Source organism: Coturnix japonica, chromosome 1 (genome assembly GCF_001577835.2).
Source record: "Coturnix japonica isolate 7356 chromosome 1, Coturnix japonica 2.1, whole genome shotgun sequence".
Taxonomy (NCBI): Eukaryota; Metazoa; Chordata; class Aves; order Galliformes; family Phasianidae; genus Coturnix; species Coturnix japonica.
In genome coordinates, this window is record NC_029516.1 from 66,729,046 (window position 1) to 66,751,304 (window position 22,259).

The 22,259-nt window shown below is 37.9% G+C and overlaps 1 protein-coding gene across 4 annotated transcripts in view; it reads left to right on the forward strand.

Annotated features, from left to right (window-relative positions):
- The window catches only part of CCDC91 (coiled-coil domain containing 91), a 118,287-nt gene that overhangs the window by 37,957 nt on the left and 58,071 nt on the right, over positions 1–22,259 (forward strand). For all 4 annotated transcript variants that reach the window (XR_001557089.2, XM_015871184.2, XM_015871203.2 and 1 more), the window contains exons 7-8: positions 12,328–12,405; positions 18,645–18,752. Coding sequence is in view for 3 of the 4 variants with exons in the window: in XM_015871184.2 (XP_015726670.1) it covers positions 12,328–12,405; positions 18,645–18,752 (186 nt within the window). In the remaining variant the exon portion in view is untranslated. The remainder of the gene's footprint in view (positions 1–12,327; positions 12,406–18,644; positions 18,753–22,259) is intronic.

Sequence of the window (22,259 nt, forward strand, 5' to 3'; positions counted from 1 at the left end):
CCCCCTTTTGACCCAAGAGGACCCCATAAGCAGATGTCAGGCCAGGTGCCAAGTAAACTGTCCCATGGTTGAAAAAGCCAAAATTCCTTCAGTGGCATTTTTATGAGATAGGTTTTCCTGGTTCTCTCAGTATCCCTTGCTGCCACTGAAGGAATAGAGGAAAACAACACCTGTAATTCCTGCACTGTCCATTAATTGCCCCAGACTCCTGAAGTCTCTTTTGATAGCCTTTAGGCTTCTCTCGGTAGCTATCACTGCCGGCCTGAACTACCAGTAAGGGGTAATAATCAGAGGGGCGAACCAGACTAGGGAGTCTCCTAGTAATGTCCCTTACCCAGGCCCCAGGGAGGCAGCACACTTCCCTTTGTGTAGAGTCTGTTTGACCTATGGAGATCTCCATTCCTCTCAGAAGGAGTCACCCATGACAATTATCCTTCTTTCCTTTTTGGTGCAGGCAGCCTTGAGTCATGGAGTCGACCTTGTTGCCCTAGACAGCCTCCTTGGTTGACCTTCTACCACACCCCTGTTTACCTTTCCTTTCAGTTTTAAAGCCTTACATTTGTTTCATATGGGCACCTGGAAAGAGGGTGGGTAGTGGATGGGGTTTCTTGAAATGTTGAGTAGGGATCTGCTTCCATTCCTCTCCATCTCTTAAGTCTCCTCCCCCTTCCTCGCAGCAACAGAGCAGGGGGTCCACCACTGCTTGGGGTATATCATGCAATTGAGGTGATACCTACCTTTCTCATAACTATGACATTGAGTTGCTCCACCAGTCTATTTTCTGCTTACACTTTCTGATAGTCCTGCTTACACTTTCTGATAGTCCTTAATCTCCTCCTCTTTGAACTCTGCCACCAGGCTGAGCAGATCATCCACCTGCTCACACCGCACACAGGTGGTATCTCTACCATCCTCCAGTGTCAGCAGCAGGCTCAGACACTCCCTGAAGCCAGAGACCTGAACAGCTGCATTTCTGGACAGGCACTTGGTCTGGGTAGCCGCATTCTTTTTCAGAAGAGCTTTCTACCTAATGGAAACCATGATTAGATTTGTTGCGTGGGAAGCAGCCAGTGGGTGAGCCAGACCTCCAGCTGGAGAGAGGTGCTCACCCTGCCTGCACAGAATGCTGCACCATGCTTTCAGTGACATACCACTTTCTGTTCACAGTGCTTCTGTAGAAGCCACTGCTCCTGTCTCCACCCAGCCACGTCAGAGCCATTACCATGTGGAAGGCAATGGCAGCAGCAGCTGCTTGCTGAGAGAAATTGTTTCCTTGTGCAGGCAATTCCTTGCTTCAGTGTAGAATGTGACTCTACCAGAGCTGTCTATTTGCGGAGAACTTAATCAAACTCGTTAAATATTTTAAACAGCATTTCTGTTTTTCATGCTTACATAGTTGGGAGAAATTAAGATACATAACAAACTTTAGAATAATTGGAAACAACTTTGAAGAACTGTCCCTTCCTTTCCCTTTAATTGCTAAATCATAATTGCTGCATAGCTTTTCAGTAAGCTCAGAAGAGTCAGAGAGTGCATCTTAATATATTTCAATGTAAAATTCATACACTGGGGCATTAGAAGTCATTTACTATGTAACTAACAAGTCAAGTTCGTATAATACTTTTTACTTCTGCTTAGCGGTTGCAATTTTCTTTTAAACTATAATGATATTTATTTATTTATTTATTTATTTAGAGTGAGTTATGGTAAATTATTTAGATTGAACATGCAAGAAATTCCTTACTAGAATACAATGAAATTAGCTGCTTTCAGGGAGACTGGACTCTGCTTTCTTCCTTCTTCCTTTTCAATATATATTTTGTGTTCTTTGATATTGTTATCATTTACTGACTGTGACTATGTTGTCTTAGGAAAATTATTTAGACCTATATGGGATTTGTTCAAAAATGCAGCGAACATCTCACATGTAGGAAAAGAAGAGAATATGGTAGTTGTCCTGTAAAAAAAGACTACAAGAGAATTCTGAATGTATTTCATGAAAATATGCAAAAGAACAGTCTAGTCACACTTGCCCCTCTTATATCAAAGAGCTCTGTCTTTACTTGCGTATTCTTTTGAGAGCAGAATGTTTATTAGATAAAAATAGCAGCTCTTTTGGATGTTATAATTCCTATGATGGTATTTCAAAAACTGTCAACACATTCCTATTTTGTCACCACCAGTTATATTATCTCGACACATTCCAGTCACTGACATAGCTGATTAATCTTCCATTGCACAATAGATACTCAGTAGTATTTTTGAAGGAAGAAACAATTCTAAATCTGATTTTTATATGTATAAATATATTTAATATCTGCTGCACCTGTTCAAGTTTTTTAGTATGGTCTCAAATCTTTTATGTAGCTTTGCATATGCTTAATTATTCTGCATACATCCAGATGAGGATGGATGTATTTTAAAAGTATTTCCTTATACTTTTTGAAACATTTCTAGCCAAGAGCCTTACCGTAAGCAATGTCTGTGCCGCTTTGAGAAAAGGAGCTGAAGAAGAAGAACTTGTCTTAATCATGATTTTTCTCATCTGTATTAGCCATTTTGTGGGAGGTCTAATAGTGTGCAAAATACCCAGAGGTTTCAAATGTAATTGTAATATGATAAAGCCTTAAATAAAATTCAGTCCCAGTGCTGCAGCCTTTAAAAGTCTATTTACATTTTGTTTCATCTTTGTACAGTGAGTAAATCATGAACTTGTTTCTGCATCCCTTCCAGCTGGCTGTAGAAAGGAACTAGGGGATTATTGAATTCACAGGGACAACACATGTACAGTCTTGGTTTGTATAATTAGAGGAAGTGATATTTTCATCCAACTTAGAATCTCTGTGCCTCTCCTTGTCAATTTTTAGTAGCAGGAGGACTCTCACTGATATTCTTTTGTCCATTTTGTCCTTGGAAGTAGCATGATTTCTTTCATTTTTCATTTTTTAAATTTTACTTTCCTTTTCTGAAAGTGCATTAGATTAAGGAGAGCTGTGAAGATGGTTACTGTTTTCCAAATGAAGAATTTTACAGATAAAGCATGGTTTTGTTATGTTTGCAGGAAAGATAAGCGTGAGATGGAAGAATATGACATAGAAGAAATACAGTGTCAAAGTGAAGAGTGAATAAGTGCCAGGTCTCAGTTATGTATGTGCAACTCTTTGAAGGAAGCACTTTTCTCAGTGCAAGACAGTAGGAGAAGAAAAGACAAATGAGATTTTGTTCATGTTAATTCTGTTTATGTCACTTTGCCTGTTCTTTGATGGTGCAGGAGGAACATTGGTTGGCAGTTTTCATTCAGATCTTTATTTAAGAAAGTTTTTCTGTAAAGGAACCTGACACTTGGCCCTGCTGAAACTCATACAGTTTCCTTTGACTTATGATTTTGTCTATCCAGGTACCTCTTTAGTGCCTTTCTAGCCTCTGGCAGATCAGCATTCCCTCCCAACTTCATGTCGTCTACAAACTTACTGAGGCTGCATTCAATCCCCTCATCAAGATCACTGATAAAGATGTGAAATAGGAGTGGCCCCAGTACTAAGCATAAGTGGCTTAGACCATATAGTTTAATAATATGTCATTATTAAAATGTCACAGGTCTATATGTGTTTTTAAAAAGCTAACATTGTAATAGCTTTTGGCTGTCTGTGAGTAACCTAGTGCAGTACTGATATTTGCTGTCTTTTTTAGAGTGTATGATATATTTGATATACCTGATATGTTCTTGTTTAATTAAAGATATTGTCTCTTAATAGGAAAAAGATTAAAATCAAGCGCTATTTCCCCCTCTTCCTTGGGGGAGTGTAGAAAATTCTCTTGAGTAAGGAGATTTACTTAATTATGGTATTGTTTCACAGGCTTGTTTGACTTGTGTCTATTAGGTCACAACCAAAAAAAAAAAAAATTAGCACATTTTACAGTTTTCACATAGGAATGCTCTTCAGATGTCTACGTTTATATATTAGGCTCCAAAGAATGATTATTATTTTTTTTTCCAAATACTTGAACTTCATTGATGACAAAGGGACTAGAGGTAGCCCTAGTGTTTGCTAAGTAAACTAACTTTCCTAAAAACAGGCTTAAGGACTGAAAACTGTTGTTCCTTCTTGGATATTTTATGTATTACCTTCTTGTCTGAGTTTAGCATCTTTATGTATTATTGTGATTTCAGTTGCTCACTGTTGGGAAGTGGTAAAAGAAATAACTGAATAACCGGACTTCCACTCATCAAGCAGCATGAGAATTGAATCAGTTTTCAAGGAGCCATGCTGAATGGCCGTATGCAAGTACATGCAACTGAAGAAACAAGAGCAAGAGGAGCTGTGTACAGTGGTTAAATTAATATTCAAATAACTGAGATGTTTTGAGATTCTTTGTGTGGCTAGATCGATGTTATGGATAATGGATATTAGCTCATTAGAAAGGCAGTCTAGAAGAGGAGGTGAGGTTGTCATTTATAAGAATTGGCAGTTCAGAGTATTTGAGAGGACGGCCCACAGAATTTGGGAGAGCTGAATTTGACATAGGTGATGTCACTCTGCCACTCTGGGAAGATCTCTATCAAGACTCAAGAAAGTTTGATTAGTGGAGGAAGATGAAAAGGATTGTTTACAGATTTACTGAATTACCTGCCTTTTGGACCTTGGGAAATGCATGGAACAAATGCCATTGGCAGCCATTTGGGGCACATGAAGAAAGTGCCTGGGAATAGCCAGTATAGATTCATCAAAAGATACTTGTGCCTGATCAACCTGGATTGCCTTCTGTGATGAACCAACTGGATTGTGGATGAGGGGAACGCAGCAAATGCTTTATGTTGACCTCAGCATGAAGATGGGAGGGCTTAGAGGAAGCCTTCTGGCAGATTGTTAGAATCGTAGTGTGGCTTGGATTGGAAGGGACCTTAAAGCTGTCTATTTCTAACCCCCCTGGGGTTTGCCACAGATGTCCAACAGCAGTGATGTCAGAAAGATGGAGCAAGGCAGGTTCTACTAAGGCACACAGCAGAAGGATGAGTGATAATGTTTGTAAATGGAAATACAGGAAGTTAGAACTTGGTATGAGGAAAAAAAAAACGTGATGAAGGTAAGCATTAGAATATTTTAGCCAGTGGTGGTGTAGAACTTCCATCCTTGGAGATTTTCAAAGTCCAACTGAACAAAATGGTTTGCAGTCAGTGTTTATCCTGCTTTCAGTAGGAAGATCAACTTGACCTCAGGAGATCCTTTCCAACCGGAATGATTGTGTGATGTTGTGATTTAATACTTTGATCATAAACCAAGAAAAATAAATGTCTATTCCTATTCAGGAAGGTCATAGATGAAATCCAGGGGATACTCCCCGAGCTAAATTATTTGGAATATTTTACTCTAGTCTGACCTAGCTCATTGCCAGAAAGCAGACATTAGTAATTACGGGCAGGGCCAGGAATGTCTGAACCAAAAATGTGATTAATGCAGTATTTGAAATTTTATACTAATCAGAATATCAGTTACTGTAAACTTAAATTTCAGTTGCATAAAATATAACACTTTTGGTCTTTGGAAACGTTTGTCTTGTTACAATAGGAACGCATAATATGCAATGTATTTATGTTCTGTGTGATTTTGCAGTAAATGAAACACTGTAATTCAGAATGTAGAAATTCAAGAGTAGTTAGTTCAGTGAGTAACACAACAGAAAACAAGAAGGAATTATTGCACAATCTGTGAATCTGTGTCTTGGGGTTCTTTTTTGGGACTGTAAGAGATGCTTCCTTCCATATGGGATTTTACTGAGGTAACAAACTCTTTTCCTTGGTTTCAGAAGAAGTACTCTTTCTGTACTATAAAGTAAAATAGATTAGTTCTGCTTTTTCAATTTACTTCTTGTTGTCTCTTGTGAAGGTGTAATTTGTATATTATCTCTTTTTTCCTACATGGCCATTCAGAGGGATCTAGATAAGCTGGATCACTGGGCTGAGGTTAATGGGATGAGGTTCAACAAGGCCAAGTGCCAGGTCCTGCACTTTGGCCACAATAACCCAATGCAGTGCTCTGTCCAGATCTCTCTGCAGGGCCATCCTACCCTTCAGCAGATCAACACTTCCTCCCAACTTGCTGTCATCAATAAACTTACTGAGGGTGCACTCAATCCCCTCCTCCAGTTCATCAATAAAGGTGTTAAAGAGGACTGGCCCCAGTACTCCCCGCTGAGGAACACCCCTAGAGACCAGCTGACAGCTGATATTAGCTGGATTCACCACCAATCTCTGGGCCTGGGTGTCCAGCATGTTTTTATCCAGCAAAGTGTGCCCCTGTTCAAATCATGTGCTCCAGGAGAATGCTGTGGAATACACTGTCAAATGTTTTACTAAATTCTAGGCAGACTATGTCCTTGGTCTTTCCCTAATCCACTGGGTGGGCCACCTGGTCCTATAAGTACATCAGTGTACTTCTGATAAATAATTCTCTCTTCAAGCTGTCATAGACATTGGCTGATACATCTGAATGAAGCAAAGCTAATTTCTTACTATTAGTTCTTTCCTGTTATTTCCTTTACTTTAGGGAGTATTTAAAGAAGGTCAGTACTCTTAAAATGTGTTAAATGGGATCTTCACATTCATTTAAGTATATGTTGGTGTTGCTGCTTTGGCTTCCTTAGGCCCCTTTTGAAGTTGTTTTTGTCATTGTACACTTACACCTTCCCCCCACACACATATCTGGGATTAGTTTGATGTTTGATGCAGTTGGTACCAGTAGTTCTATTAAATTTATATTTATTATTTATATCTGAATAATCTATCATAAGTAGTTTTGACAAATATAATCTGTCACAAGTATACTTGTTATAATACCAGTAACTTTATAATGAAGTACATGATAACTTGATTAATTTGTTATACTTATCTATATTTGCTGTTTTTTATTATAACTAATTATAACTAATTCCCTTTTTAAATCTGGTTGCTGTGACTATTATTTAGTTCTAGTCCCTCAATATCTACTACACACATATATTTGCTTCCTGATAATTTCTGTAATAGCTTGTTTTTGATGTAAATATTTGCCTTTTAATCATAGTATATTTGCTAGAGGTTTGTGGTAATCCATTATAAATAAAAGATAAATCACAAAATCACAGAATGACCCAGGTTGGAAGGGACCTCAAGGATCATGAAGCACCAACCCCCCTGCCTGGCAGGGCCACCAAACTTCCACGTTTACCTAGATCAGGTTGCCCCGAGCCCCCTCCAACCTGGCCTTGAACACCTCCAAGGACGGGGCATCCACAACCTCCCTGGGCAGCCTGTTCCAGGACCTTACCACTCTTCTAGTAAAGAACTTGTCACACTGCAGCCTTATGCTACTATAGTAGTTACGTCTTTCTTTTTTTCTTTTTTGTTCACTACTCACAGTGAACTAATTTAAATTTTACTTGCAGACTTAAATCATTTTTTTTCCTTTATACCAATTCTGTAGTATTGTGTTGTAAAAATATGACTAGCTCAGCCCTTTTTACATGAAACGTCTAAGTTGAGCTATTTTATGATGTCTGTATGTCAGTGCAATTAAGATGTATACAGATGTATACAGATGTTGATGTGTTACTGGAAGTAGGAGTTATTTAAACTTCAAAATGTTTCCATCTTCAGCTTTTCTGCTTCATTTCATTTGTTCTTGCAGGGCTTTGCAAAAAGAAATTCTGCTCAAGTTAATCTGAATCTAATTACATTTGTGTCAATAATTAGTATGTATGACCATGATTTCAGAGTCGTTTTGCTAAGATGGAACCAAATGGCTTAGCAGAATTTTCTAATCAAATTTAATGGAGTTATAGACTGAGTAATTTGTTTTTAATGGTAATGTATGGCTTTTGTAATTGAACATGTTTTGCTTTCTTTTATTTATTTACATATTTTTGATCATACAAAAGGATTAGCCCTGAGGCTGGATAGTTGTGGGTGGCAGGGAGTGCTGAATGGTATGAGCAGATACCTCAAATAGTGGGCTTCCCCAGAGTTTTGGAACTTAACCTCTGAGCAGCTTCAGAATCCTGAGAATCTAGTGAAATATTTGGAAACTTGTGCTGTTACCTTGGCAATCCTAAAAAGCACAAATCACTGCAGCCTGGTGGGACTTGGACCATGGCTATCAAGCCCTGTTCAACACTACTTAGCACCTAAAGAGCAAGAAATCTCTAGATTTGATGGCTGTGCAACAGGCTATGCAATTTCTCCAGGCCCTGCAACAGGCCATGTTTCATAGTTTCATAGTTTCATAGTTTCGTGCGGGTTGGAAGGGACCTTAGAGATCATCGAGTCCAGCCCCCGGGATTCGAGCCTCTGTGTAGCAGAGCGGCACTTCTACCACTTGTGCCACAGGGGGATTCAAACTCCGGGCCCCAGTGTTGCAAAGCGGCATCTTTAACCACTGCGCCACCGGGGGTGTGATTGTTCCAACCCCTGCAACAGACCTTGCAGTGCAATCAGAGAATCAATCTGTGCTAATATCAACCACTCCTACACACAAGAGAAAAAAATGTCAACAAAAGTCAACTTTTTTAGTAAGGGCAGAAGCTACTATTAAAATGAGTATGGATGAAAAAGATGAGGATGAGTCAGGGACATCACAGGGACAGGAGCAGGAAGAGTCAGAGTTCATCAGCTCACAATGAGCTGTGAGATACACAAAAAAGACTTAAACTGTAGGTCAGTTGAGCATATATTCATCTGGTTGATCCAATGGATCCTCAGAGGTCAGTGCTGGGACAAGTGCTATTTAATATCTTCTTAGGTGACGTGGACAGTGGGACTGAATGCACTCTCAACAGGTTTTGCAGATGACACCAAGCCAAGCAGTGCAGTTGACACACTAGAAGGAAGGGATGCTATCCAGAAGGACCTGGACAGGCTTGAGAGGTGGAACTATGCCAACCTCACAAATTCAATGAGGCCAAAAAACAAGGTTCTTTACCTGGGTTGGGGCAATGCCAAGCACAGATTGACTGGAGAGTGGTTTGAGATCAGCCCTGAGGAGAAGGATTTGAGAGTGTCAGTTGATGAAAGACTCAACATGAGCTGGCAGTGTGTGCTTGCAGCCCAGAAGGCCAACCGTATCCTGGGTTGCATCAAGAGAAGTGTGACGGTTAAGGGAGATGCTTCTGCCCCTCTACTCTGTCTTGTGAGTCCCTGCCTGGAGTACTGCATCCAGTGCTGAAGTCCACAACACAAGAAAGACATGGAGTAGTTGGAGCAGGTCTAGAGAATGGCCACAAAGATGATCAGAGGACTGGAGCACCTCCGCTATGAGGACAAGCTGAGAGTGTTGGGGCTTTTCAGCTTGGAGAAGTCTCCTGCAGGACCTTGTAGCAGCCTTCCAGTATCTGAAGGAGGCCTATAAGAAAACTGTGGTGGGACTTAATATAATGGAATATAGTGTCAGGATGAGGGGAAATGATTATAACCTGAAAGAGAGTAGATTTAGACTAGATACTAGGAAGAAATTCTTTACTGTGAGTAAGTGTAGTGAGACACTGGAACAGGTTGCCCAGAGTGTTTAAGGCCAGGCTGGATAGGGATTTGAGCAACCTGGTTTAGGGGAGGTGTCCCTGCCTGTAGCAGGGGGTTTGGAACTAGTTGATCTTAAAGGTTTCTTCCAATCCAAACTATCCTGCCCCTGTACTTGGCACTTGTGGGTTTTTGGAGAATATGCATTCTGCATTGCAGTTTGATTGTAGACCATCTCTATCAAGTGACCCAGAAGAAGAATAATTTTACATGGAGCCCTGAGCAACAACAAGCCTTTGAACAAATTAAACAGGAGATAGTTCATGCAGTATCCCTTGGGCCAGTCCAGGCAGGACAAGATGTAAAAAATGTGCTCTACACTGCAGCTGGGGAGAATGGCCCCACTTGGAGCCTCTGGCAGAAAGCACCAGGGGAGACTCAAGTTAGATCAAGTTTGATTCAAGGTTTTGAAGTTAGAGATAGAGGATGCAAAGCCTGTTACAGTGAACAAGAAAACACACTGGGCAATGCAGTCTGGGTTATATCTACACTGAGGAAAGGCATGCTTGTCCAAACATCAGTGAAGAGGAATCATCTTGAGCCTCATATAAAATATATGATAGTATTGAACTGTATAACTAACAAAACTTTTAAAATTATTATTTACTTGTATTTTTATGGAAGCATTTAAAACTAGAGAAGCTAAAACATAAAACTAATGGGATATTTAACTTCGTTTTTGTCAAACTAATGCATCAGGTTCAGTGGTTCAGTGCATTTCTTGTTGAGTTCTCAATGTTTTTTTTGATCAGAGATTTTTGTTGAAATTCTCCTCTCCCTGTCCTTCACCCTTGAAAAAAATTTAGTAAGGGATGTTTTCCTCTGATCAGATAGGTATTATAATGTCTAGAAGAGAGACGTGATCAGATTTTTCTTTGAGTTGAATCTCTGATTGCAGTTCTATATGTTCTGTTTGAAAATTCATCAGTAATGTATTTATGTCAATGGAAAATGGAGTCACAAATATACAAGAAAAGAAAAATGATGATTTTTTCAGCAATCTTTAAACCTGTTCTCAAATTCCTTTATCAAAACAGAAAAGACTACATATTTTTTTTCCTGTGCCCAGGACTGTGTTTAGCCAACGTATCAAAATGCATAAAATTATTTACCTTAATTTGAATTGACATGGCAGTGCTTTCTCCCCTCTTCCTGGTTTCAACTCAGACAGTACCCATTGCACGCTAACTGTTGTTTGTTAAAGGAATTTGATGTTTATTGAGAACAGCCAGCAACCAATAGTAGTACAGAAAGAATCAACTAGATTGAAAAATGGTTTCTGACCCCTTTCTTGAAACTATAGCTGGCTTCAACATGCAGTAACTCTGTCCTGCCCTGAGGGACTGTTACAATAGTCATGGACTACATGAACTCTATGGACAGCTTAAAAGGCTTGCCCACAGGCTATTGGATTGATGCCCATTTGATTAATCAGCACATGTGGGAAGGTGTAGGACCTGAGCATGATGTAAATGTTACGGTGGATGCTGTCCTGGTTTCTGATGAGAATCTATTAATAGCACATCAATATGCTGTTGCTGCTGAATGCGCAGAAGGCTCAACCAGACCGCTTGGTAGAACAGCAGCTGCCACAATGACATGGCATCAGGCAGCAAGACTGCTGGCCTGAGTTAGGCAATTCCATGTCATGCAATGTCATGCAGAAAGGCTGTCAAACTGTGAGGAATTGTTTGGGGGGTAGAGTGCTGCTCAGGGTTTGGCTGGACATTGATCAGCGGATGGTGAGACCTTGCGTTCCCAGTGGGCTGTTGGTTGGCATGCAGTTGTTTTGTTAGCTGAGCATCAGTTGGCAGGTGAGGTGCATGTGCAACTATAGTTGTGGTTTTGTTTTCATTTTTCTTTTCTATCTAAGTAAATAGTTTTTATTCCAACCCATGAGTTTTGTTTCCCATCTTACCTGGGGAAGAGTGAGCAAACGGCTGTGTGGTGTTTAGCTGCCTGTCAGGTTAAACCACAACAAAATTGTATTAACTTCAACTTAAATTCCTCCAAAAACAGTAGGCATGCAGCACAAGTTCTGTATAAGCAAGATATGATTTGTGAGATTCTTCTGTTTTCTGTACCAGTTTTCAAAGCTGATTTAATACATTTGTGATCTTCTGTATTAGCCGATTTAAAAACAGATCACTGAAACATAATGAGGAAGGAGGGGAAAGTTTTTCATATTTTTAATCATCTGATTATTTGAAAAGATGATGCTGCTCATTGGAATTGTGAAATGCTGATGAGAGTCTAATGAAGTATTCACAATGCAGACATTGTAAACCACATGCAGGTGGTTTTATGTGGAGCCAACAGAAAAAACAATGTTTCCATACAGTATAAAAAGAGTGATATGAGGAAAAGGTATTGCTGTTCTGTGAAATCTGATAGTACAAGAGTAAAAATGGGTTAATAATGTAGTCGGTAAATAAAATTTCTGCAACATTTTAAAGATACAATAGTGTTTTTATTTACTAACAGTGCTTCAGAAGTGCAGCCATCCACAAGTGCATCAAGAAATGAGAAAAATAAGAGAAACAAAACAAGCAACAACAACAGAACTATTCAGAATGATCGGGAGGGTACCAGAGGAAAATAAATAAAGTTTAACTTTAGGAACAAATTGCATTTTGAGTACATATATAATAATTAAAAATTCAATAAGTATATGCTTTTTCATGAAAGATTGCAAAAATGAGGAAAATAGTTGTCATTTACTCTCTTAATTAATATTATGTACTTATACTGCATATAATCTTTCCATGTTTTTTGTATAGGAAAAGCATAAGCAAGAGTTAGAAGATATGAGAAAAGCTGGACATGAAGCCTTGAGTATTATTGTTGAAGAGTTCAAGGTAAGTGAGTTAAGATAACATATTTTCCAGTGGCATACTATATAATAAATACACACTCCAGACTGTCTTCTTCAATAATTAGTTTTGGTTGCTCAGCCTCTTTCATTATAATACTGTTTAGTTAGTTGCTTCCACTATAGACTGCTTAGCCTGAAATTTTTATGTAGTGTGTTTTCTCTCTCTGCACTTCAGTTAAAAGGGAAACTTCAGATAAACTGTATTAGCCATTCTCAGTAGTGAAAGTTAATTTTGGAATGAAACAAAAATACTTAGTTGTATTAAAGTTTGATTTTGATTATTTAGTGCCCATCTACATTTTGCATCTCCTTTGCCTTGACAAACTACTAACTGTAACTTCACAGAGAAATTGAGTAGTTTTTTTTTTTAATATCATATTTATGTTCACAGCATGAGGAGGAATTTGGGATAAAATAAGGCTGAATCTGTAACTCCTTTCATGTTGTTCCTATTTGTGCTGAGCCAGTAAGATACAGGAATAGGACATTATTGCGCAGGATAAATTGGTATATTTTGTACTGCTATGAAAACATACTAGTAAGAAATGCACAAAACTGAGGTTTCTAATTAGACATAATAGAGGTAAACAAGGTCTGACTGGAAAAAAAAAAAAAGATTATAGGAAATGGAAAATAGAGTTGTTGCAGAGAATGAGAACGGAAACATAAGGCAGCTGTCAGAGAGAAAACCAAACTAATGATGTTGTTCATTAGGTTTGGTTTGTAACAGGCAAAGTAAGAAGGAATGGAACCAAGGCTATCGTTTTATTCAAGTAGTAAGCTGAAAGTTAAGAGTCTAGGGTCTGCTGGTCAAGAAACCTGCAGTGTTGGGGAGGTTAGGCCAGCTTGTTTGTTTTCAGAAAATATGAAAATCTTACTTGCAAAGTGTTTATCTGTCTGGAAGTATCAAGACTGCAGCTCCAGGATAGCCATCTATACTGGTTGCCAAGTCTGCTGCAAAGTCTGGAACTAAATGCTATGCAAAAACTTTTTTTCCCCATAGAATTACCCAGGTTGGAAAAGATCTTGAAGATCATCAAGTCCAACTGCAGCCTAACCATAGTACCCTAACTCTAACAACCCTCTGCTAAACCATATCCCTGAGCACCACATCCAAACGGCTCTAAAACACAACCAGGGATGGCGATTCAACCACCTCCCTGGGGAGCCTATTCCAGTACTTAACTACCCTTTCTGCAAAGAAGCGTTTCCTAACATCCAATCTAAACTTACCCTGGCACAACTTGAGGCCATTTCCCTTCATCCTGTCACTTGCCACCAGTGAGAAGAGACTTGACCCACTCTCACTGTAAGCACCTTTCAGGTACTGGAAGAGGGCGATAAGGTTTCCCCTCAGCCTCCTTTTCCCCAGACTAAACAGCCCCAGCTCCCTCAGCCTCTCCTCATAGGATTGATTCTCCAAGCCCTTCACAAGCCTCGTTGCCCTTCTCTGGACCTGCTCCAGTACCTCCATGTCTTTCCTGTGCTGAGGTGCCCAAAACTGAACACAGTACTTGAGGTGAGGCCTCACCAATGCCGAGTACAGGGGCAGGATGACTTCCCTAGTCCTGCTCACCACACCATTCCTGATACAAGCCAGGATGCCATTGGCCATTTTGGCCACCTGGGCACACTGCTGGCTCATATTCAGCCGACTGTCCATCAGCACACCAAGGTCTCTTTCCATCAGGCAGCTTTCCAGCCACACCTCCCTGAGCCTGTAGGGTTGCCTGGGGTTGTTGTGACCAAAATGCAGGACCTGACACTTGGCCCTATTGAAACTCATGCCATTAACCTTGGCCCATCGATCCAGTCTCTTGTTTAAATTAGATTTTGCAGGGCTTGTAGCTTCTCTTCCTTATGTTATCTAAGTTTATGTTAGGCCAAAGACATTCTGAGCTTGAGAAAGGACCACTGTGTAGGGTACCTGATGATGCTTTTAGGAATAACTTCTTGAGAGAGGTCTATGTATTAGAGCAATTCCAGTCACCAGACATTTTTGCAACAACTGATAAAAATTTTCCTTTAAATATCTTTGCTAGTAATTGATAGTAGTGTTGTAGTCAATACTGAAACCAAACTATTTGTAGAAATGTGTCTGTCTTCACCAATACAATTTCTACTAATTTAGTCAAAAGGGAACCTATTCTGAAAAAAGCTTCTAAAGTTACCATTTCTAAGAGAAGCTAATCATGTCCACTGCTGTCTCATTTCCCCAGGCATTTTTCATTTCACTTTAGGTGAAATATGCATCAAACAAACCTTTTAAAATAATGTCAGCGTAGATTATATCTCTCCATTTTATCTTTCAAATTTTTTTGTCTGTTTCAGTCATGGTAAAAAATGTAATATGATATTGGGAAGAAGGAAATATGAAAAAGCCAATAATACATTAGCCTGATGACTTGGAACTCTGGTGATATTTTTGTTTTTAGGAGTCTGAGGAAAGATGTTACTATTCTTATTTTGATATAGTTAGTAACACCTTGATGATTCATTATGTAAGCCTTGTAAACTCTGCCTTTCATTACTAGAGAGCCACCAGTTCAAATCATGATGATATACTTAGGATCATAACTATTTCTGTTGCAAATGCAATTTGTTCTTAAGTTAGGTTTTCTGTTTGAATTTTAAAACAGAAGTTTTTTAAGCAGTTGCTGAAGCTATGACAGTCCCTTTAAACCATAGGTATCGAACCTTTTGGCTCACCTGGGCTGCATATAAAATATATAATGTAGTTAATGTATTTAAGCAACAAAAATACATTATTCTTATTTATTTTTTTATTTACATATAAGAACAAGAAGGCAACAAAAGCATAAAACGAGTGGGATATTTGATCTCATTTTTGTGAAACTAACAAGTCAGTCTCGGTAGATGGAGGTAGTTGCAATTCTTAGTTCTGAAGGTGTTCATCAGAGATTTTTAGTGAAATATTCTTCCTTTGTTTCATCTTTGAAAATAATTGTTCACAAATATGTGTACTGCCAGAAAGCAATGACATGAATAAGGAATGATTGTGAAGTGAGAGGTATCTTTCTCTGGTAAGATTAATCTTATAAAAGTCTAGTAGAGAGACCTGGTCAGATTTTTTGAGTTGAATGTGTGGTTGTAACTCTGTACATTCCATTTGAAAAATTGCAGTATATTTGTACTGTATTTATATTGACTGAAAATGGAGTTGCAAATTTAACCAAGAAAAAAAATAGCTATTTTCAGCAGTCTTGAAATGTAGTCTCCAATTCTTTTATGAAAACAGAAAGTAAGGCTGAATATTTTTCACTGTACCCAAGATTGAGTTTAGCCAATGTATCGAAACACATAAAATTAATTACTGTAACATGGATTAGCAGTGCACTTTGCCCTTGTCATATCTTATGTCCTATATGTGTTATGGGGGCTGCTCTGAATGTAGTGCCTCCTATTTTATGATGTCAGCTCACAATGCCAGAGATGGATGTTGGTGACATGGCACTGGGCATTGGACCTTCCTGCCAATATATGTTTACATTTTGTTGTTGTGCAACAGATGGCAGCAGAAGGAGAGTCTTATAAAATGACATTTGACACAGAAGTGCATAATGAAGCAAAGGAGTGGAATTGAATTACTCCACATGGGAAAAAATGGCACCCATTGACATTCACTGATGCTTGCTGAACATTTATGGAGTGGATATGAACACAGTGAGATGGCGGGTGGTACATTTCAGCTGTGGTTGCAGCAAGTCATTCCTGCTGTTCCATATTTTTATGACCAGAGCATGCAGGCTTTTGTTCATCACTGGTGAAAATTCGTAGCTAATGGTGATAACTGTTGAAAAATAGTATTTTGTAGCTGAGAATTTAGTCTACTAAATAGCGTGATTGTGCTCATTTATCTGTTGTTGTTTCTATGTAAACAATTAGGAGGCATTACTTTCACTGCAGCCTTTGTGGCCTAGGCAAGCCAAAAGGTTGGACTCGCATGAACTAATTGATTAAGATCCTAAAAATCTGAAGTCAACACTTTCTCTAAAAAGGGTCACAAGATGACCATTGCTACACAGGATCAAGAAATTTCATTACACAGTATGTAGAAGTAGAAAAGAATTCTCAAGGGCATGCACTAGTGAAACAGTCAAAGACATGCAATTCTTAGTTGCTGTTTAAACTCTATTACTAATGTAGATGAGAGAAACGGGAAGCTATAGTTCATAAATGTGGAATTCTTTGTGCAGAAAATAATAGTAAAAAAACTACTCAGAGATATGATTTAGCAGAGGGTTGTTAGAGTTAGGGTACTATGGTTAGTCTGAGGTTGGATTTGATAATCTTAGAGGTCTTTTCGAACCTGAGTAATTCTATGATTCTATGACTCTGTGATTCTATGATTTTAGGAAATCTTAACAAACTCTTTATATCATATAACGGATAACTTTTTTCCTCTGAAAAACCCTACGTTCTTGGTATGGCAAAATTATTATCAGTCAAGTTTACACAGTACCAACCTTCGGCATGAATAAGAATTAATTGAGAAATGGCATTGCATCTTAATGGACATTCTGTTACTGTTTTACTTGTAATCATAATTTTATTCCTTTTTTGTCTTTCAAGTCATTTATATAAAATAATTATCATCATAGCAGTTTAGGGGAAAAAATAACTCAAAAATCTACAAGCAAAGTACAGACTTAGTTTTCCCAATTATACGTGGCAATTCCAGGTTATACATAGCAGGATTTAACATATAAAGTTTCCTATACAGAGCTACGTTTTTGTGATGCCTGAATTTATACCAATACAAAAACTGAATGTAGCTGGAAAGAAATTTGCTTTCATGAAAGTAAACTTAAGACTAGCACTAAAGTCCACTGCAAATATCCATTAATGTTGTTTTACACTTTAATCAAAATGTGTGTCAAGCATAATCTACCATTTGTTGCCTTTTAGATCTTTCTGAACTTTTGCTGAAAGGTACTATAGTATTTCTGATGTCCTGAAGGACATGATTTTGGCATCAGAGGCTAATCAGTAGAAATATAGACTAAAAAAATTGTCAAGGTTTTTGAGGATAACATGTTTTTATTGGCTTTGAGTTTCTTGAGAAAACATTTCAAAGTATCTTTAAAGTGTGTTTTATATTCTGTGAAGTAAATATATCTCTAAAGTAAAAATCGTTTGAAATACATATATATTTTTTTCTTGTTGTTTGTCTGCATTTGGGCCAAAGATCTGTTTTCTGTAGCACCTATGTCTTCTTTAACTTATGCCATTAATTTCAGCTAAGCCTCTATATTGATTATCAGTCAGAAATAGCTTCCTTTACTGTATATTAGTACCCCAATGAACATTAAGAAAGTGATATTAATATTTTATAATATTAAGGGGAAAAAACTTGGGTAGCACATGAGTAAATACTGAGTAAAAATAAGGAAGTCAGAGTGCATGCAGTTCTTTCAAATGGTGATTTGCTTTTCCATATATATGAAATATTTGTAATTTTGCATTCAGATGCTGGAAATTCTGTAAAGTTAAGAGCACGTGAATACAAATGCATATGCACACAGGTGTGCACACAGAGAGTTCCTAATGTTATTACCTTTTTGTTAATGTGTTTGTACTTTGACTTCCACTGCTGCACATATGAGTGTGTGCTTCCTGGGGGGTGTTCTTTTATGTTTAAAATTACACAGAATTTCCATCTGCTTTTATTTGATTTGTGGTTGCAAAGATCATGCTTGGCCCATGGAATCTTACACTGTGCCGAGAGGATGTGGAGTTCTGTCAGCCATTGAAATATGTCTGGCTTTTTTTTATTTTTTTCTTCAGCAGGTTTCATATGCTTCTCTTCTTGTGTGGTCTCACTATTCTGAATACATTTAACAGAAATACTTGCCCTCTCTATCTTCTGTGTGCTGCTCTCTTTTAAGCAGCCTATGTATAAGAAATCTGAGATCCAAAAAAATTTCAGTCCTGACTGAAAACAAGATAGTGTTACATAGAAAGGTACTTTAATAGTTGCACATTCCAAAATGTATAACAGCATTCTGTGTTCTGGTTATACAGAAGTACTAGCTGACTTGCAGTTAATAATATACATCCCTGTATATATATACACAAGGTCCTGAGCCTACCAATTTCATTCAAATTTCTAGGAAGTCAGTAATATATATACATATGTATACATATATATACACATATATACATGTATATATATAATTATTTTTTATTTCTTTTTTGCAGTCGTTGCTACAGTGTACAGTTCAACAGCAAGAAGCATCTGCTGAGAAACAGTATATACTAGCAATTGAAAAACATTCTTACAAATGTCAAGAGCTTCTTGATGCTCAGGTATGTATGTGCATTTACAAAAACTTCTATGATTGTCTTTTTGTTTTATCTTTTTTTGTTTGAAAAAAATATGCCACTTGGAGCAAAGAGGATGACCAGTTTTTCCTTTTGTGTCCTCTGCATAACAATAAACACAGTTGCTTAAAAATACTAAGTGCATGATAATTCTTTGAAAGTATTTTATAACATTTTAGTCTGCTCAGAACAGATTCAAAAACAGCAAAAGTACTGCTCCCATAATCTGTTACATTTGCATCTCAAAACTGAAGGCAGGGACAGAAATGTTCATGATGTTCAAATTTATTGAGGGAATCCAAGTGAGATAGGTGTTAATTGGTGTTGGAGTTTGGTTGGTTGGTTTCAGTAGAACCCAGCAACATAAGAGTTACAGTATATGTAAGACATAATTCCCAGTTCACAGTTCAAATAATGTCTGCATTAAATGCATTTTACTCTTGGATCTCTGTAAAGGTTTACATTTTGTTCACAAACTTACAAGTAACGTCATTCACCTGAGCCGAAGTTTGCCATCTATATTTGTTACATGTGACTGGAATTTTGAAGCCTAATCAAGCAGACAAAGGTGCAGAGAGTGCTCTCTGGTAGAACTAGAATTATTCTGAAAATAAATCTGTTGAAGGAGTTCTAAAAAATGTTTACTGTGTTTTTATTTGTTAGTAGATCAGTTCTTAAATGTATACTTCTCTGTTTTATTATTTCCTTCTGTTCAAATGATTTTGTTCTAACACTTTATTGAAGATTACTGAAATGATTACTTATGATTATACACCAAGTTGTTTAGCATTCTGTGTTATGGCATAGACATCTTTATATCTACATCTTTATATGTAAATTATGAGTATCCATATCACTTCAAAGAATATTTTTTTGCTATAGCGTTAATCACATAATGCAAGTATATTCTGTACACAAGCACAACTTCTTTTTCTGGCTTCCTTGAACATTCTTGTCTTAAAAGCAAAACTGGCTTTCAAATTTCAAGCAAATTTAATTCCCTCTTAAATTTTCTGCTGTTTTATTTCCAGTTCCATAACATCAAGATTGTCTCACTTCACTTTATTTCAGTTTCAGATTTTAAAGCTTTCTTTTATCAGAATGCGTGAGATGGAGATGTGTGTTGTTTGTCTGGAGAAGTACTGCTGATAACTGCTGCTGATAACTGTATATTATTGTATGTTCCAGGCTAGAAAAAGATATGAAAGGTCTAGTTATATCTCTGTTTCCTCCTATACAAATTCATCTTTGATTTTGACATGCAAGACTTTTCAGCATACTGACCAGCTGGAGCTACCATCATCATCACCTTCTCCAGGAGGGAACCATCAGCTCATCAACAAAAATTATCCTTGGTTCTGAATCTTGCTTCAGCTGTCTACTTTACTGCACTCCGCTTCTGATTCTGTTTCCATAGGTCTTCAATTTAAGATCTTGCTAAAATTGCAAAAACTTCTTCAGGGTAAAATACTCTTGCCATTTTCTGTTGTGGTCCTTCTTATGGGTGTTTTCTCCACAGGTTCTAAAGTCAGAAAGTCCTAGTGTGTTTTCTAATTTAGTTTCATTTGCTTGAAGTTCCTACATGTGTGTTATATAGTATTCTTTCTTCTCTGAGTCTGGGAAAGCCTCAGATTTTGAATGTTAACTTTTTCAAAACCTCCTGGATAGTTTTCACTGTTGTTAAAAATTCTGCCTGAGTTAATTCGATCAGTGCACTCCCTGACTGTAATAAACTGTCTCTCACTGAAAAGAATTGTCAGCATCACTTACTATCCAGTTACTGTCAACAGATGCTGGGTAGTTATGCAGCTATCCTTTTTCTTAGTCCATTAATATCAGTCACTTATCCTTTATTATACATTCCTTAGGTGTGGAGGTTCTGGGTCCTCTCTTTAAATCCCGTGCTGGAATGTGCTGAAAGAACCAGTTCCCTCAAATTCACTGATAAGCACTGTGATGGGTTCTTCCTGAGGTGTAGTCTCTAGCGTTGCTGTTTATTTTCCAAGGGAATTTGCTCTCAGATATACATATCAAACAGCAAAGCAAGTATTCTTATGGAATTTTAAGATTTGTGATGGTAACTTCTTTATGCCAGGAAGCAGTCTGGGGAGATAATAAACATTTAGGAAAGCAGTGCATGTCAGTTGTATACGTATAGTGTTTGAAGATTACAGAGAAAATGTCATTGGCAAGCATACTTCAACTTAAGTGGGAAAAGCACAAATTTCATATTTTTCTGAGGCATGCATTTGACTTTGTCTCCTGAAAATGAACACCAATTTTGATCTTGTGTTTGAACTCATGTGCGCTACAAAAATATGTACTGAAAAAACTGATCAGAATAGGCTACTTTTTGAAAAAGCAGAAACCACTGAAAATGGAACACTCCAAAGAGATCTCTGCGAGAAAATGATAGTTTTGTGTGGTCCATTAATGATATTTTAGGAAAAAAAAACCTGAATAGGGTAATTATTTTGATGATTTTAAATCGCAAAATGGCGAGGCCAGACTTTTCAGCAGTGTTTGGAGACAGGACAAGGGGAAAGGGGCAGAAACTGGAGCATAGGAAGTTCCACGTGAATGTGTGCAAGAACTTCTTTATGATGAGGGTGATGGAACACTGGAACAGGCTGCCCAGGATGGTTGTGGAGTCTCCTCTGTAGATGTTCAAGACCTGCCTCGATGCTTACCTGTGTGACCTACTGTAGGGAACCTGCTTTAGCAGTGGGGTTGGATTTGATGATCTCTGGAGGTTCCTTCCAACCCCTACAATTCTATGGGGTTCTGTGTTTCTTTGATATAGGTTTCTTTGAAATAAGGTTTCTTTGAACTTGAACTATTCTACAATATATTTAATATATATTTTTATATATCTTTATGCAAAGCTGTAAAACAGAAGTTTCATTTGTAGATAGGACAACATTTAAGATAAGTATTTTCTCTGTGAACAGTCCTGTTTGTAGGTTTACGAATATTAGTTTGATGGCTTATGAAATATTTTGGCAGGGGATGAGGTGGATGGGGCTTGCTTGACAATGGTGATTTATCTTCAGTTTGGAGAAGATGCTGAAAGTTTGGTTAGAATTATCAATTTCTACAACTCCGTTTTTTAAAGTATGTGGGTGCTCACAAGAGCAGCAGATAATTGATGTGCTAATGGTAATGAGCTGCTGGAATGTAATAAATTCCTTGCCTTCTTAGTATTTGGGGGACGCATTTTATGTTTTGCATGATCATCTGTGAAGATTAGCAGTAGCCCCTATGAACAAGTCCTAAGATGCTAAATATAAGAAATATACATGTCCGTATACTGGCTGTTTCAGCCTGGTTTTGTGACTAATGGTATGGGGGGGGGGGGACCCACGCTCTAGGAAAGGATGAAGGGCAAAAGGAGAAGGGAGATTGGCCTAAAAACAAAACAGCAGAAATGATCTAAGGAGAAAAGCTAATTTACTTAATAAGATATCAGAATGCAAGATATCAGAATGCAAG